Consider the following 14,805-nt stretch of genomic DNA (forward strand, 5'->3'; position numbering starts at 1 on the left):
TGTATGAATAAGTTTACAAAAATGAGGAAGTAAAAGGACTACAGAGAGCTATGCTCAGAAAATCAAGACTTTGTAATGAAGATACAACAATACCCGCAGCTTCTCCATCAATAGTTTGCAATATCATAACCAATTCTTTAGGGGTTTCTAAATTATTAAACTACAGTTAAATAATGTTCTCTTAGAACCAAGAGGGACTTAACGGCAAATTACGATAATTCATAATAAGGAAATGATGATAGGAGTGTGTACAAATAGAGAATTTCATTCATGTAGAGGTTATAAATGCTTTACTAAAACTTCTACAAAACAATATTTGGCAAAGACAAATACATGAGTGATACAGGACATAACATGATGTGATGCTCTGCAGTCGGCACTACTGGCCCGTATGTGTATCTATACTATAATGTGTGAATGTACATAGACGGCACACATCTCACAGAAGGGTAAAAATATAGTAAAGAACATGGGAATCCCCTTTAAGGTGTTATCCGAGATTGACACATTGAAGACTCATCCACTATATGGGTCTTACCAGGAGATCGGTGGGGACCCGGACCCCAGCACCCCCACTGTTTATATCGTTAGTGGCCACTCCTGGGTACTGCAATTTATCCCTCATTCATCCTACACATAGATTCATTAGACCCTGACAACCACTTTAATGCTGGGACCAGTGACCGGGTGTACGGAATGTGAAGTGGACACACTGCTAGTTTATGGCACATGCGGTCTACACAGACCGAGGACCCGAGAACACGTTTACTACATGAGGTCGGAGAATATTCTTTTGGATGAGAAATGAATGCAAACAAGGGTGGCAGCCATAAAGACTTCTTAAATTTGGACTGGAAGGATTACATACCCAGGTATGGACACCTCAGCATCTCAGCTAAGACGGCAATAAGGGTATGTAATCCCCCTGAACAAATACTACTCATGTACAAAGTCATACTGCTGTGAGAGATGATGTGAATGGGTCTTGTGGTGTAAGGCTGGCACCACACATGAGAACTCCACTTCTGCATCGTCTTGGCTTATACTTCTGGTGGGAGCTTATGTCCCGGGAGAAAGAGGATTGAGCATGTTCAAATCCAACTGCGGATTTCTCTCTCCGTCTCCATTGGCCATCAGGGGAGACACACACATTAGATGGTTGACCAGTCTGACCAAAGTAAAGGGAATGGACTTAAAGGATACGGTGTTATCCCTTATTCCAATGGCAGGTGAAGCGCAGAGAGGGATCACCAGGTGGAACCATGCTCACCATGAATGAAAGGCCCTTGGTGTTGTATAACTCCCCCTACAGACTGCAGGTACATGGTGGGCATCACACCACATAATCCCGGTGAGGATTACTAAATTAAAGACATTTTCCCACCACTTACATTTAGAACATATCGTTTAGATGATTGGTCTGTATAATGGCAGGGACACCAAATCATGGCTAAGAAAAAGAAGATGCAGAGCTCAGAGGATCTCGGCGCTCAGAGGAGAGATTAGTTTGGTCCATTATGGGATGATCTTGGATGATCTTCCAAGGATAGACTGCCACAGCTGACAAAAACACAAGGTGACTAAAGGCAGAAAGAATAGCTCTGCAGCCGCCATTATATTAGCAGCCCCCCACCAACCATACATTTATGGCATATCCAACTAATTAGTCCTAACTTCAGTGATGGGAAACTACTACTGCTACCTGACTATGTAAAGATGTAGCAAGGTTGGTTTTACCGATCATGGACGCAAGTTATATATATTTTATATATTGCCTGGCAGTGCTAGTACATCAGGAATGTGATATGCACAGTTAGGAGAGGTATATTTTTGCATTATGTAACCAGTAAAACCATGGAATATTTTATATTTTAGCTTTGAAGTTATTCCAATATTATGGACTGAGGTGTTATTATAATAAGACTGAGGTTAATCTTCTGGTAATTTAGCCTCCCGCATGATGGCCATTTAGATGACCCTTCATCAAGCCAGAGAGTGGTAGTAATCCGACACATGGTAGGGGGCACCGGCACCTGTCTGGCCATGCTAAAAGAAAAAAAAAAATCCTATAAAAATGTATAAATAAAATAATTAAATCTTGTAACAGACTCGGAATAACACACAAAAAACAGCTAAGTTCCCTGTGCAAAAGAGATTCAGCCGCCATAATGCTCAGGTTTTAACTCTTGGGCTCCTTGGGAGAAAAAAAGCCTTTTGGCTCAAAGGGCAGCAAAAGCAAAAAATTGAAAAATTACAAAAAAATAAAATAAAAAAGGAGTTGGCCACTATGGTCCGTTCTGTAAGGTCACTTGTTTCTGAGATTGGAAGTCTTTAACACTGTTTAATCAAAGTGCTGGTAGCCCTTTAACCTCCAACTGCTTATTTTGGCTGTAAAGAGGCTAAGAACGATTCATCCAGAAGTGACCGTTTAATCCACTTTCTTTCCAGAAAAGGAAATCAGCTCCATTAGGAATTTATATCCCGGTAGACCAGGTGAGAACAGTGCCACTATCAGCTTCCCGTGGATCATGGTCATGAGCGTTTGATGCCCCGAGGCCCAGATGCGATACCATGGCCCATAGAAGGGATCGGAGATGGCCGGGCACAGCATGTTGTTCAAGTTCACCTCTGTCATCTAATGAGAGAACACATGGAAACATGTGAATCCATCCAGAAACCTGTAATCCCCCCTTATAAAACATAATATATATTATCACAAGTACAGTTCATCTATCTGTATATCGACTGCGGAAAACTGAAATTGCAGCACCAAGAAGGAAACGTCATGGAAATCTGGAAATCACAGGATGGATACATATATTGATATGCAAATTATGAAAAATCGGGAACAAAGTTTTAAAAACATCTCAATTCAGTCATCAGCTGTGGTCCAATGCCATGTAAGCACCTTCTGATGGTTTATGTAGATCCTGTTTGATGCCTTAGGCCCAGTATGTGATGTCTGATTTCCCTTGCAGTATAGAATGAATAAATCATGGAACCATTTCTCCAAAGTGTCGCAGGAACCATTTTTCAACACAACAAAGCCATACTCTGTTGCCCGTGTTGCTGTGAGAAGCCCTAAACATGCCACCATGGCCTGCAGCGTCTCCGGTCTTGTGTCCCATTGAGCACGCCTGGGACATCATTGATCTGCAGAGAGCCTTCAGCAGAGGCTCTTGATGATTATTCTCGAGCCCAAGTAAATTCAGCGAGGCAGAACATTCCTCAGACAACCATTAATAACCTCATTAATAGCAGCCAAGGCTTTAAGTGCAGAGCTGTGTGTGCCTGGTGCTCGTACTCCATAAGGCCATGTTCACACTATGCGGTTTTTACTGCGGAACCGCGGCGATTTTGCCGCTGCGGGTCCGCAGCTGTTTTCCATGCAGGGTACAGTACAATGTTACCCTATGGAAAACAGAAACCGCAGTGCACATGATGCGGAAAAACCCGAAAAAAACCGCGCAGAATTGCTGCGGAAAAAAAGAAGGACCATGTCACTTCTTTGTGCAGAATCGCAGCGATTCTGCACCCATAGAAATGCATTGATCCGCTTATTTCCCGCATGGGGCTGTGCCCACCATGCGGGAAGTAATGCGGATAATGTGCGGGTTATACCCAGGGTGGAGGAGAGGAGACTCTCCTCCAGGCCCCGGGAAACAAATTTGTATTAAAAAAAAAAAAAATTAAAATAAAAAATCATGATATACTCACCCTCTGAAGCCTCAGCGCTGCACGCGGCCGTCCGGTCTCAGGTTTGCTATGCGACCAGGACCTTCAGTGACGTCGCGGTCACATGACCGTGACGTCACCGAAGGTCCTGGTCGCACAGCATCTTTGGAACCGGACCGCCGCCTGCAGCGCCGAGGAGATCGGGACGTCAGAGGGTGAGTATATCATGATTTTATTATTTTTAACACTACTATTGATGCTGCATATTGCTGCATCAATAGTAGGGGTAAATCCCGCAACGGAACCCGCAGGACAAACCGCGATAAATCTGCAGGGATAACCGCAGCGGGTTTGCCCTGCAGATTTATCAAATCCGCTGCGGGAGAACCCGAAGGATAAAAAGGAACGTGTGAATGTGGCCTAAATGTTTCAAAAATATACTTTGCTCTTTATTATTTGAATGTCATTAACATGTCTATCAATCGTGAAATGTCCATAATTTCACTAGTATTCCTTTTGTCGTGTTGCAATTTCAATGCCCAGAAGTAGATAATCGCAATCATATACACAAGCAATAATCCGTGCACATTACCAATGCTAAATCTAATGCTCATTATAGAAAAGTGTGAAGACCCTTCGGTTACAGCACCACTACTTTTCCTTTCACTGATTCTTTGTACTTACCATGCCTAGGATCTGTAAAAAGCTAAAATGGTAGAAAAACATCAGTCCAGTTGATAAAATCGACCACCAAAAGTTACCAAGTGGCTCTGGAGTGTAGGTGCCTGCAAAATCAAGTATGAAAGGATGCAAATGATTAGACTATGAAAAATATTTAAAAAAAAAGGCAAAATCAAAAGTAACCGCTTCTTTCCAAAAGAGTTAGGAAGCTGTAATAATCCTGCAGCCAGTACAAGGAAATCCTGAAAACATGACCTGTTTGCAGCCCTTGAGGAATGCAGTTTGACACCCCTGCTGTAGATTGTGAGCCTCGTGGGCAGGGCCTTCTGCATCTCCAGCACCCATGTAGTCAGGTTTAGTCTACTTGTTTCCTGTCTTACATTATGTCTCATATGTAATGTGTGCACCTTTTACATATGTACAATGCCTGGGAACTGAAAACCCTTTACTATCAATGATTGTTGCATATAATATTTTATTTTGGATACCTAGGTCTATTATACACGGTACACACAGGGGTAGATACTGCTCCCCTCTAACACTTTCAGACACAGTATATACAACCCTTAGCAAAAATTATCACCGAACTTGGAGGATGTTCATTCAGTTGTTTAGTTTTGTAGGAAAAAATATATAAATCAGATCGCAGACATGGCACAAAACTAAAGTCATTTCAAATGGCAACTTTCTGGTTTTAAGAAACACTAAAAGAAATCAAGAACAAATAATGTGGTAGTCAGTAATGGTTACTTTTTTTAGCCAAGCATAGGGGAAAAATTATGGAGTCACTCAATTCTGAGGAAAAAATTATGGAATCACCCTGTAAATTTTCATACCCAAAAATAACACCTGAATCAAGTTAGATCTGCTCGTTAGTCTGCATCTAAATAGGAGCAATCACACCTTGGAGAGCTGTTGCACCAAGTGGACTGACATGAATCATGGCTCCAACACGAAAGATGCCAATTGAAACAAAGGAGAGGATTATTAAACTTTTAAAAGAGGGTAAATAATCACGCAATGTTGCAAAAGATGTTGGTTGTTCACAGTCAGCTGTGTCTAAAATCTGGACCAAATACAAACAACATGGGAAGGTTGTTAAAGGCAAACATACTGGTAGACCAAGGAAGATATCAAAGTGTCAAGACTGAAAACTTAAAGCAATATGTCTCCAAAACAGGAAATGCACAACAAAACAAACGAGGAACGAATGGGTGGAAACTGGAGTCAACATCTGCGACCGAACTGTAAGAAACCGTCTAAAGGAAATGGGATTTACATAGAGAAAAGCTAAACGAAAGCCATCATTAACACCTAAACAGAAAAAAACAAGGTTACAATGGGCTAAGGAAAAACAATCGTGGACTGTGGATGACTGGATGAAAGTCATTCAGTGATGAATCACGAATCTGCATTGAGCAAGGTGATGATGCTGGAACTTTTGTTTGATGCCGTTCCAATGAGATTGATAAAGATGACTGCCTGAAGAACATGCAAATTTCCACAGTCATTGATGATATGGGGCTGCATGTCAGGTAAAGGTACTGGGGAGATGGCTGTCATTACATCTTCAATAAATGCACAAGATTATGCCGATATTTTGGACACTTTTCTTATCCCATCAATTGAAAGATGTTTGGAGATGATGAAATCATTTTTCAAGATGATAATGCATCCTGCCGTAGAGCAAAAGCTGTGAATACATTCCTTGAAAAAAAAAAAAAAAAAAGACATATAAGGTCAATGTCATGGCCTGCAAATAGTCCGGATCTCAATCCAATTGAAAATCTTTGGTGGAGGTTGAAGATAATGGTCCATGACAAGACTCCAACCTGCAAAGCTGATCTGGCAACAGCAATCAGAGAAAGTTGGAGCCAGATTGATGAAGAGTACTGCTTGACACTCATTAAGTCCATGCCTCAGAGACTGCACGCTGTTATAAAAGCCAGAGGTGGTGCAACAAAATACTAGTGATGTTTTGGAGTGTTTTTTTGTGTTTTTCATGATTCCATAATTTTTTCCTCAATTGAGTGGCTCCATAATTTTCCCCCTATGATTGGTTAAAAAAAAGTAACCATTACTGACTACCACTTTTTTGTTCTTGATTTCTTTCAGTGTTTCTTAAAGCCAGAAATTTGCCATTTGAAATGACTTTAGTTGTGCCATATCTGCAATCTGCTTTTTTTTTTTCTACAAAATTAAACAACTGAATGAACATCCTCCAAGGTCGGTGATTCCATAATTTTTGCCAGGGGTTGTAGTACTGCAGCTATAAATCCAGCAGCTTGTGAGATAAAACACTAAGAAGCAGCATTGACGTCTGTCTCTCTGCAGCTGCTTCCTCCTCCCCCATACACTGAATATAAACTTGTGAAAGCATCAAATAACCCAATTCCCAAATAAGCGAATAGTTTAACCTGCCTTTTAAAACAGCAAAGAGACAGATGCATTTTTCTCTAAAAAGATATTAAAAAAATGTGACGTACTACTGATTAATATTAATTGTATTAGAACAGTGAACAATGAAGGTGCTGCAAAAGAAATTCACTAATAGCGCTTCCACCAATGAACACTAGATGGCAGCAGAGTACAATGCTTTGTGTCTGTACCTTGTTACATTGTTTCTATACAGTAGGTGGCAGCGAGCATGGAGACGCAGAACTTACCTCCCTTCCTTAGTAAGTAGATGGGTACAATATACAGGAGGATGTGTTGGAGGTAATACACCTCAACCTCAAATGGCAACTGCAAAGGAACAAGAAAAGGTCATCACCTTATAGCAATACACCGTACAGAGGAAGCAGGAATATAGAAGCCATCACTATCCACGGGCTAGCACACAGGGCTTGGTGGTCTGCCAGCAGTTATTAGAAGCCGCCTATTTTCTTTGGGTGCTAGTGTATTATACATTTTTAGATATTTTTTATTAACTTAAATGCAAATATTTTTAGCAATTTGGTTTAATTAAAAATGTTGCCTCAATTTGCTTTTACAGGCTTCTTGTTTCCCTGCATATTCAAACATTGTGTTCTGTAGTTGCAGCCAGCAGTAGACAGCTCAACATACCGGATGTCGAAAGAAAATCGGACAGAATTTGTGATTAAACCCAATTACAAAAATGGTATTTAGTTAAAAATACATTTAAGTTAGGCAAAATAAAATTTGACAATTTTATTTGACAACTTACCTGGAGCAGCCAGTGCCAGGCAGCAGCTGCCAAGGCAAACAGGATCATGGGGTGCATTAAAAGAGGTCTGGATACACATGATGAGAGCATTATACTGCCTCTGTACAAATCCCTAGTTAGACCGCACATGGAGTACTGTGTCCAGTTTTGGGCACCGGTGCTCATGAAGGATATAATGGAACTAGAGAGAGTACAAAGGAGGGCAACAAAATTAATAAAGGGGATGGGAGAACTACAATACCCAGATAGATTAGCGAAATTAGGATTATTTAGTCTAGAAAAAAGACGACTGAGGGGCGATCTAATAACCATGTATAAGTATATAAGGGGACAATACAAATATCTCGCTGAGGATCTGTTTATACCAAGGAAGGTGACGGGCACAAGGGGGCATTCTTTGCGTCTGGAGGAGAGAAGGTTTTTCCACCAACATAGAAGAGGATTCTTTACTGTTAGGGCAGGGAGAATCTGGAATTGCTTGCCTGAGGACGTGGTGATGGCGAACTCAGTCGAGGGGTTCAAGAGAGGCCTGGATGTCTTCCTGGAGCAGAACAATATTGTATCATACAATTATTAGGTTCTGTAGAAGGACGTAGATCTGGGTATTTATTATGATGGAATATAGGCTGAACTGGATGGACAAATGTCTTTTTTCGGCCTTACTAACTATGTTACTATGTTACAATTGCTTTAAATGTCCGTTGGCCAAACCGCAACCTCTCCCGACCATCTGCCCTCTCCTGGCACCCTCCCTTCCCTACACTTTTTTCTTAACATTCCCCGCAGCTTATAGTAATACTAGATGGTGGCCCGATTCTAAGGCATCGGGTGTTCTAGAATATGTATGAAGTTTATGAAGTTTTCATAATAATGCAATTTATACACAGGATTCGGCCGGCCGGGGGCGACCAATTAGCGAAGCATGGTTCAAATTCCGCAGCAATTCACGCGCCGACTGCGCCTGTCGCTGATTGTTCTTGGCCAGGTGTGACCAATCAGTGAAGCCAGGGCCTGCTCCAGGTTTTTGAGGGCCCCGGTCGAAAGAGCCTCAGTGGGCCCCCCCTTTTTAACACATACCACGATTCATGATGCACAGGTACAGCAGAGAAATATAGCATAGCCAAGTAGCATATAACACAGGCCACGTAGTATATAATACAGGCCACGTAATATAGAACAGGCCATGTAGTATATAACACAGACGTGTAATACATTGCCCAGCCACATAATACATTGCCCAGCCACGTAATATATAGCAGAGACGTAATATATATCACAGAGACGTAATATATAACACAGCCCATGCAGTATATAACAGGCCACGTAGAATAGAGCCCAGCAATGTAGTACATTGCCCAGCCACGTAATATATACCACAGCCACGTAGTATAGAGCACACGTAATATATTGCCCAGCCCACGTAATATATTGCACAGTCAACGTAATATATTGAACAGCCCACGTAATATATTGCACAGCCACGTAGTATATAACATAGCACATGCAGTATATAACACAGCCTACATAGTATATAGCAATGTGGGCACCATATCCCTGTTAAAAAAAAAATAATTCAAATAAAAAAAAATAGTTATATACTCACCTTCCGTCAGCCCATGGATCCAGCTCAGGCGTTTACCGATGCTCCTCGCGACGCTCTGGTCCCAAGAATGCATTGCGGTCTCGCGAGATGATGACGTAGCGGTCTCGCGAGACCGCTACATCATCATCTCGCGAGACCGCAATGCATGGACCAGAGCATCGCGAGGAGCAGTGGGAAAGGCGACGGAAGGTGAGAATATAATGATTTTTTATTTTGTTTATTATTTGTAACAGATCTTTTTACTATTGATGCTGCATAGGCAGCATCAATAGTAAAAAGTTGGTCACACAGGGTTAATAGCAGCGTTAACGGACAGCGTTACACCGCAGCATAACGCGGTGTAACGCAGCCATTAACCCTGTGTCAGCGCTGACTGGCGGGGGCACTAAGAGTAGGAAGGGGCGAATTCGCGGCCGGACTGTGCCAGTCGCTGGTTGGTCAGCGACGCGGGTTTCCATGACAGACAGACATGTATGTATTGAGCTCTAATAACAACACTGTACTTCGTGTGCTCCCCCTAGTGGTGACTGCAGCCAGTCAGAAGGGTCATTTTCACCCCATGTCTATACAATAGATTGGGTGCTCTCTACCAAGATGAAATTAGTGTAGTTTTAAGTTTTCTCCTTTTATAACAACCAGGACTATTTACAGCACTCCAACAGTGAGGTTGGCTTCAACTGAATAAACTATATAGACTTATTGCGTTTACAGAAAAATCAAAACATCTTACCCAAAAATGCACCCTATATTTGTGTTACCCGAGTCAGGCTGCACTTATGGAATGCGATCATTAATCTTTTTTAAAAAGGTGAAAAAAAAGCATTATGAAAAATTTGCTAAATGCACTCAGATGTCTAAATGGTAAAATATTAGCAAGTAGCGATATTGGTTAAATAGGAGGACAGTTCACAATCAGCCACAGCAGACAGCATATCAACCCCTCGCTTCCCTAGGACATAATAGGACATAAGAATTTGTCATGGTCACAGCCAGCTTTGGTTGACGCCGTTATGTACGATCCTAATGGGGTGACCATGGTGCGGCACACTGCTCATCCCTCCGTGGTGTGCCGAGGGATTGCACCGACACCCAGGGTTCTGTCCCTGCCATCTCTGTGCTCTTTTAAAGCCCAGTCCCACATGGGGCTTCACAGGAGATTATTCCTTGTACCTTAAGCTGGTTTCACACTTGGCGTTTCCATGCGGTCGCTGCACACGTCAAATCGCTGCACGCGGACACATCTGCATACGACACATGTCCCTGTGTACCCAGTGTTAAAGATAGGTACGCAGGGAAACGCTTCACGGAGGAAGTATACTGCCATACGCAGCGCACAACAACGCAAGTGTGAAACCAGCCCGAGAGACAAAAAAAAAAATTTTTTAAGAGAAATAAAACTTTAAAATGAAGAAAAAATAAAACTGAAGTCACTCAACTTTTTCACATCACCAATAAAAAAATAAAAAAAAACAACAATAAAATAATTTTTTTTTAGAGATTTAGTATCGCTGTGTCTGTAAGGCCAATTGTCAAAATGTAAAAAAATGTTACACATACGGGAAAAGTAGCTTAACCCCTTAGTGACAGCCAATTTGGTACTTAATGACCGAGCCAATTTTTGCAATTCTGACCACTGTCACTTTATGAGGTTATAACTCTGGAACGCTTCAACGGATCCCGCTGATTCTGAGATTGTTTTTTCGTGATATATTGTACTTCATGTTAGTGGTAACATTTCTTCGATATTACTTGCGATTATTTATGAAAAAAGCGGAAATATGGCGAAAATTTTTAAAATTTTGCAATTTTCAAACTTTGTATTTTTATGCCCTTAAATCAGAGAGAGATGTCACGAAAAATAGTTACGGTAATAAACAACATTTCCCACATGTCTACTTTACATCAGCACAATTTTGGAAACAAAATTTTTTTTTGTTAGGGAGTTATAAGGGTTAAAAGTTGACCAGCAATTTCTCATTTTTACAACACCATTTTTTTTAGGGACCACATCACATTTGAAGTCATTTTGAGGGGTCTATATGATAGAAAATAACGAAGTGTGACACCATTCTAAAAACTACACCCCTCAAGGTGCTCAAAACCACATTCAAGAAGTTTATTAACCCTTTACGTGCTTCACAGGAACTGAAACAATGTGGAAGGAAAAAATGAACATTTAACTTTTTTTTGCAAACATCTTAATTCAGAACCATTTTTTTTTATTTTCACAAGTGTAAAAACAGAAATGTAACCATAAATTTTGTTATGCAATTTCTCCTGAATACGCCAATACCCCATATGTGGGGGTAAACCACTGTTTGGGCGCACCGCAGAGCTTGGAGGTGAAGGAGCGCTGTTTGACTTTTTCAATGCAGAATTGGCTGGAATCGAGATCGGACGCCATGTCACGTTTAGAGAGCCCCTGATGTACCTAAACAGTGGAAACTCCCCACAAGTGACACCATTTTGGAAACTAGACCCCTTAAGGAACTTATCTAGATGTGTGGCGAGCACATTGAACCCCCAAGTGCTTCACAGAAGTTTATAACGTAGAGCCGTGAAAATAAAAAAATCGCTTTTGTTTACACAAAAATGATCTTTTCGCCCACAAATTCTTATTTTCACAAGGGTAACAGGAGAAATTAGACCACTAAAGTTGTTGTGCAATTTCTCCTGAGTACGTCGATACCCAATATGTGGGGGTAAACCACTGTTTGGGCGCACCGCAGAGCTTGGAAGAGAAAGAGTGCCGTTTTACTTTTTCAATATTCGTTTGGAGAGCCCCTGATGTGCCTAAACAGTAGAAATCCCCCACAAGTGACCCCATTTTGGAAACTAGACCCCCCATGGAACTTATCTAGATGTGTGGTGAGAACCTTGAATGCCCAAGTGCTTCACAGAAGTTTATAATGCAGAGTCGTGAAAATAAAAAATATTTTTTTTTTCCACAAAAAAGATTTTTTAGCCCCCAAGTTTTTATTTTCACAAGGGTAACAAGAGAAATTGGACCCCAGAAGTTGTTGTCCAATTTGTCCTGAGTATGCTGGTACCCCATATGTGGGGGTAAACCACTGTTTGGTCGCACGGCAGAGCTCGGAAGGAAGGAGCGCCGTTTTGGAATGCAGACTTTGATAGAATGGTCTGTGGGCGTTATGTTGCGTTTGCAGAGCCCCTGATGTACCTAAACAGTAGTAACCCCCCACAAGTGACCCCGTTTTGGAAACTAGACCCCCCCAAGGAACTTATATAGATGTGTGGTGAGAACTTTGAATGCCCAAGTGCTTCACAGAAGTTTATAATGCAGAGTCATAAAAAAATATATATATATTTTTCCACAAAAAAGATTTTGTAGCCCCCAAGTTTTTATTTTCACAAGGGTAACAAGAGAAATTGGACCCCAGAAGTTGTTGTCCAATTTATCCCGAGTACGCTGATGCCCCATATGTGGGGGTAACCCACTGTTTGGGCGCACGGCAGAGCTCAGAAGGGAGGGAGCACCATTTGACTTTTTGAGCGTAAAATTGGCTGTCGTGTTTGGAGACCCCCTGATGTACCTAAACAGTGGAAACCCCCCAATTCTAGCTCCAACCCTAACCCCAACACACCCCTAACCCTAATCCCAACCTGATCCATAATCCTAATCACTAACCCTAACCATAATCACAACCCTTACCCCAAAACAACCCTAATGTCAACCCTAACCATAACCCTAATCAAAACCCTAAATCCAACACACCCCTAATCCTAATCTCAACCCTAACCTCAAACCTAACCCTAATCCCAATACACCCCTAATCACAACCCTAACCTTAACCCTAATCCCAAACCTAACCCCAATCCCAAGCATAACCCTAATGCCAACCCTAACCCTAATACCAACCCTAATCCAAACCCTAACCCTAATCCCAAATCTAACCCTAACTTTAGCCCCAACCCTAACCCTAGCCCTAAGGCTACTTTCACACTTGCGTCGTTTAGCATTCCGTCGCAATCCGTCGTTTTGGACAAGAAACGGATCCTGCAAATGTGCCCGCAGGATGCGTTTTTTGCCCATAGACTTACATTGCCGACGGATCGTGACGGATGGCCACACGTCGCGTCCGTCGTGCACTGGATCAGTTGTGTTTTGGCGGACCGTCGGCACAAAAAAACGTTCAATGAAATGTTTTTTTGTACGTCGCATCCGCCATTTCTGACCGCGCATGCGTGGCCGTAACTCCGCCCCCTCCTCCCCAGGACATAGATTGGGCAGCGGATGCGTTGAAAAACTACAGCTGCTGCCCACGTTGTGCACAATTTTCACAACGTGCGTCGGTATGTCGGGCCGACGCATTGCGACGGCCCCGTACCGACGTAAGTGTGAAAAAAGCCTAACCCTAAATTTAGCCCCAACCCTAAATTTAGCCCCAACCCTACCCCTAATTTTAGCCCCAACTGCTGTTCTCCTGCCGGCCGGCAGATGGAGACCGATGGCGGGCGCACTGCGCATGCGCCCGCCATTCTCTTCTGCCGGCGGCCAGGAGGAGCAGCAAGAGGATCCAGGGACACAGGTGAGTATTGTAGGGTCCCCGAATCCCCCTATTTCTCTGTCCTCTGATGTGTGATCACATCAGAGGACAGAGAATTACACTTTACTTTTTTTTTTGCGGTCGCCGGTAAACAGTTAATTACCGTCGATCGCAAAACAGGGGTCGGTAAAACCGACCCCGATCATGCTCTTTGGGGTCTCGGCTACCCCCGGCAGCCGAGACCCCAAAGATTCTCGCGGGGCCGGCCGGCGAGCGCACTGCACATGCGCCCGCCATTTTGAAGATGGCGGCGCCCACCGGGAGACACGAGGAGCACCTGGGGAGCTAGGTGAGTATTGGGGGGCCACCTGGGACCCCTTTTCTCTGTCCTCCGATGTGCGATCACATCGGAGGACAGAGAAATTAAAAAGAGATCGCGTTTTTTTTTTTTGTTTTTTTTTGCGATCGCCGGTAAACGGTTAATTACTGGCGATCGCAAATGCGGGGTGGGTTAAAAAACCCCCGAATCATGTTCTCTGGGGTCTCGGCTACCCCCGGCAGCCGAGACCCCAGAGAAAATCGGCCTCTGGGGGGCGCTATTCACTTTTTCCACAGCGCCGTTAATTAACGGCGCTGTGGTTTAAGTACCCTTAGCGGCCGCCGTTAAAAGGCGTATCGGCGGTCGCTAAGGGGTTAAAGAAAACAAATCCAAACACCGAACTCTTGTTTTTATAGGTGCTGTATCTCCCCAAAAAAATGCAATACAACGTAATCAAAATTTTTTTGCATCCAGACTGGTATCAATTAAAAATTACAATTCAAAGTCAGCGCAAAAAAAAAAAAAGAAAAGAAAAAAAAAAAAAAAAGAAAATTTAAATTAAACTCCAAGATTAAAGATTTCCCAGTAGAATATCTTGCTCACTAAACCTAATTACGAGTATGTATGAGAATCACAGTCTTCCCTGGTTTCCGGCGCTGCTCCTTTCCTCTTCTGGTTGATGTGACTGCTCTAAGGCTGTGCTCGCTCGCGCTGTTTACTACGTTGGGCGGTGCAGTTTTCACAGTATGTGGTTTCATTCACACGTCCGGTTTTCATATACGAGCGTTTAATAAACCTATGATAATCTACTATCAAACCTATGATAGTCTAC

General features: G+C 42.6%; 1 protein-coding gene across 1 annotated transcript in view; it reads right to left on the reverse strand.

The window, feature by feature from the left end:
- Positions 1-273: 273 nt before the first annotated feature.
- Positions 274-14,805, reverse strand: part of TMEM164 (transmembrane protein 164) — an 86,645-nt gene continuing 72,113 nt past the window's right edge. Inside the window, exons 4-6 of the mRNA XM_069747133.1 lie at positions 7,023-7,101; positions 4,360-4,460; positions 274-2,635 (exon numbers count right to left, since the gene is read on the reverse strand). Coding sequence (XP_069603234.1) covers positions 2,429-2,635; positions 4,360-4,460; positions 7,023-7,101 — 387 coding nt within the window. The 3' untranslated portion in view covers positions 274-2,428. The remainder of the gene's footprint in view (positions 2,636-4,359; positions 4,461-7,022; positions 7,102-14,805) is intronic.

Source organism: Ranitomeya imitator, chromosome 2 (genome assembly GCF_032444005.1).
Source record: "Ranitomeya imitator isolate aRanImi1 chromosome 2, aRanImi1.pri, whole genome shotgun sequence".
Taxonomy (NCBI): domain Eukaryota; kingdom Metazoa; phylum Chordata; class Amphibia; order Anura; family Dendrobatidae; genus Ranitomeya; species Ranitomeya imitator.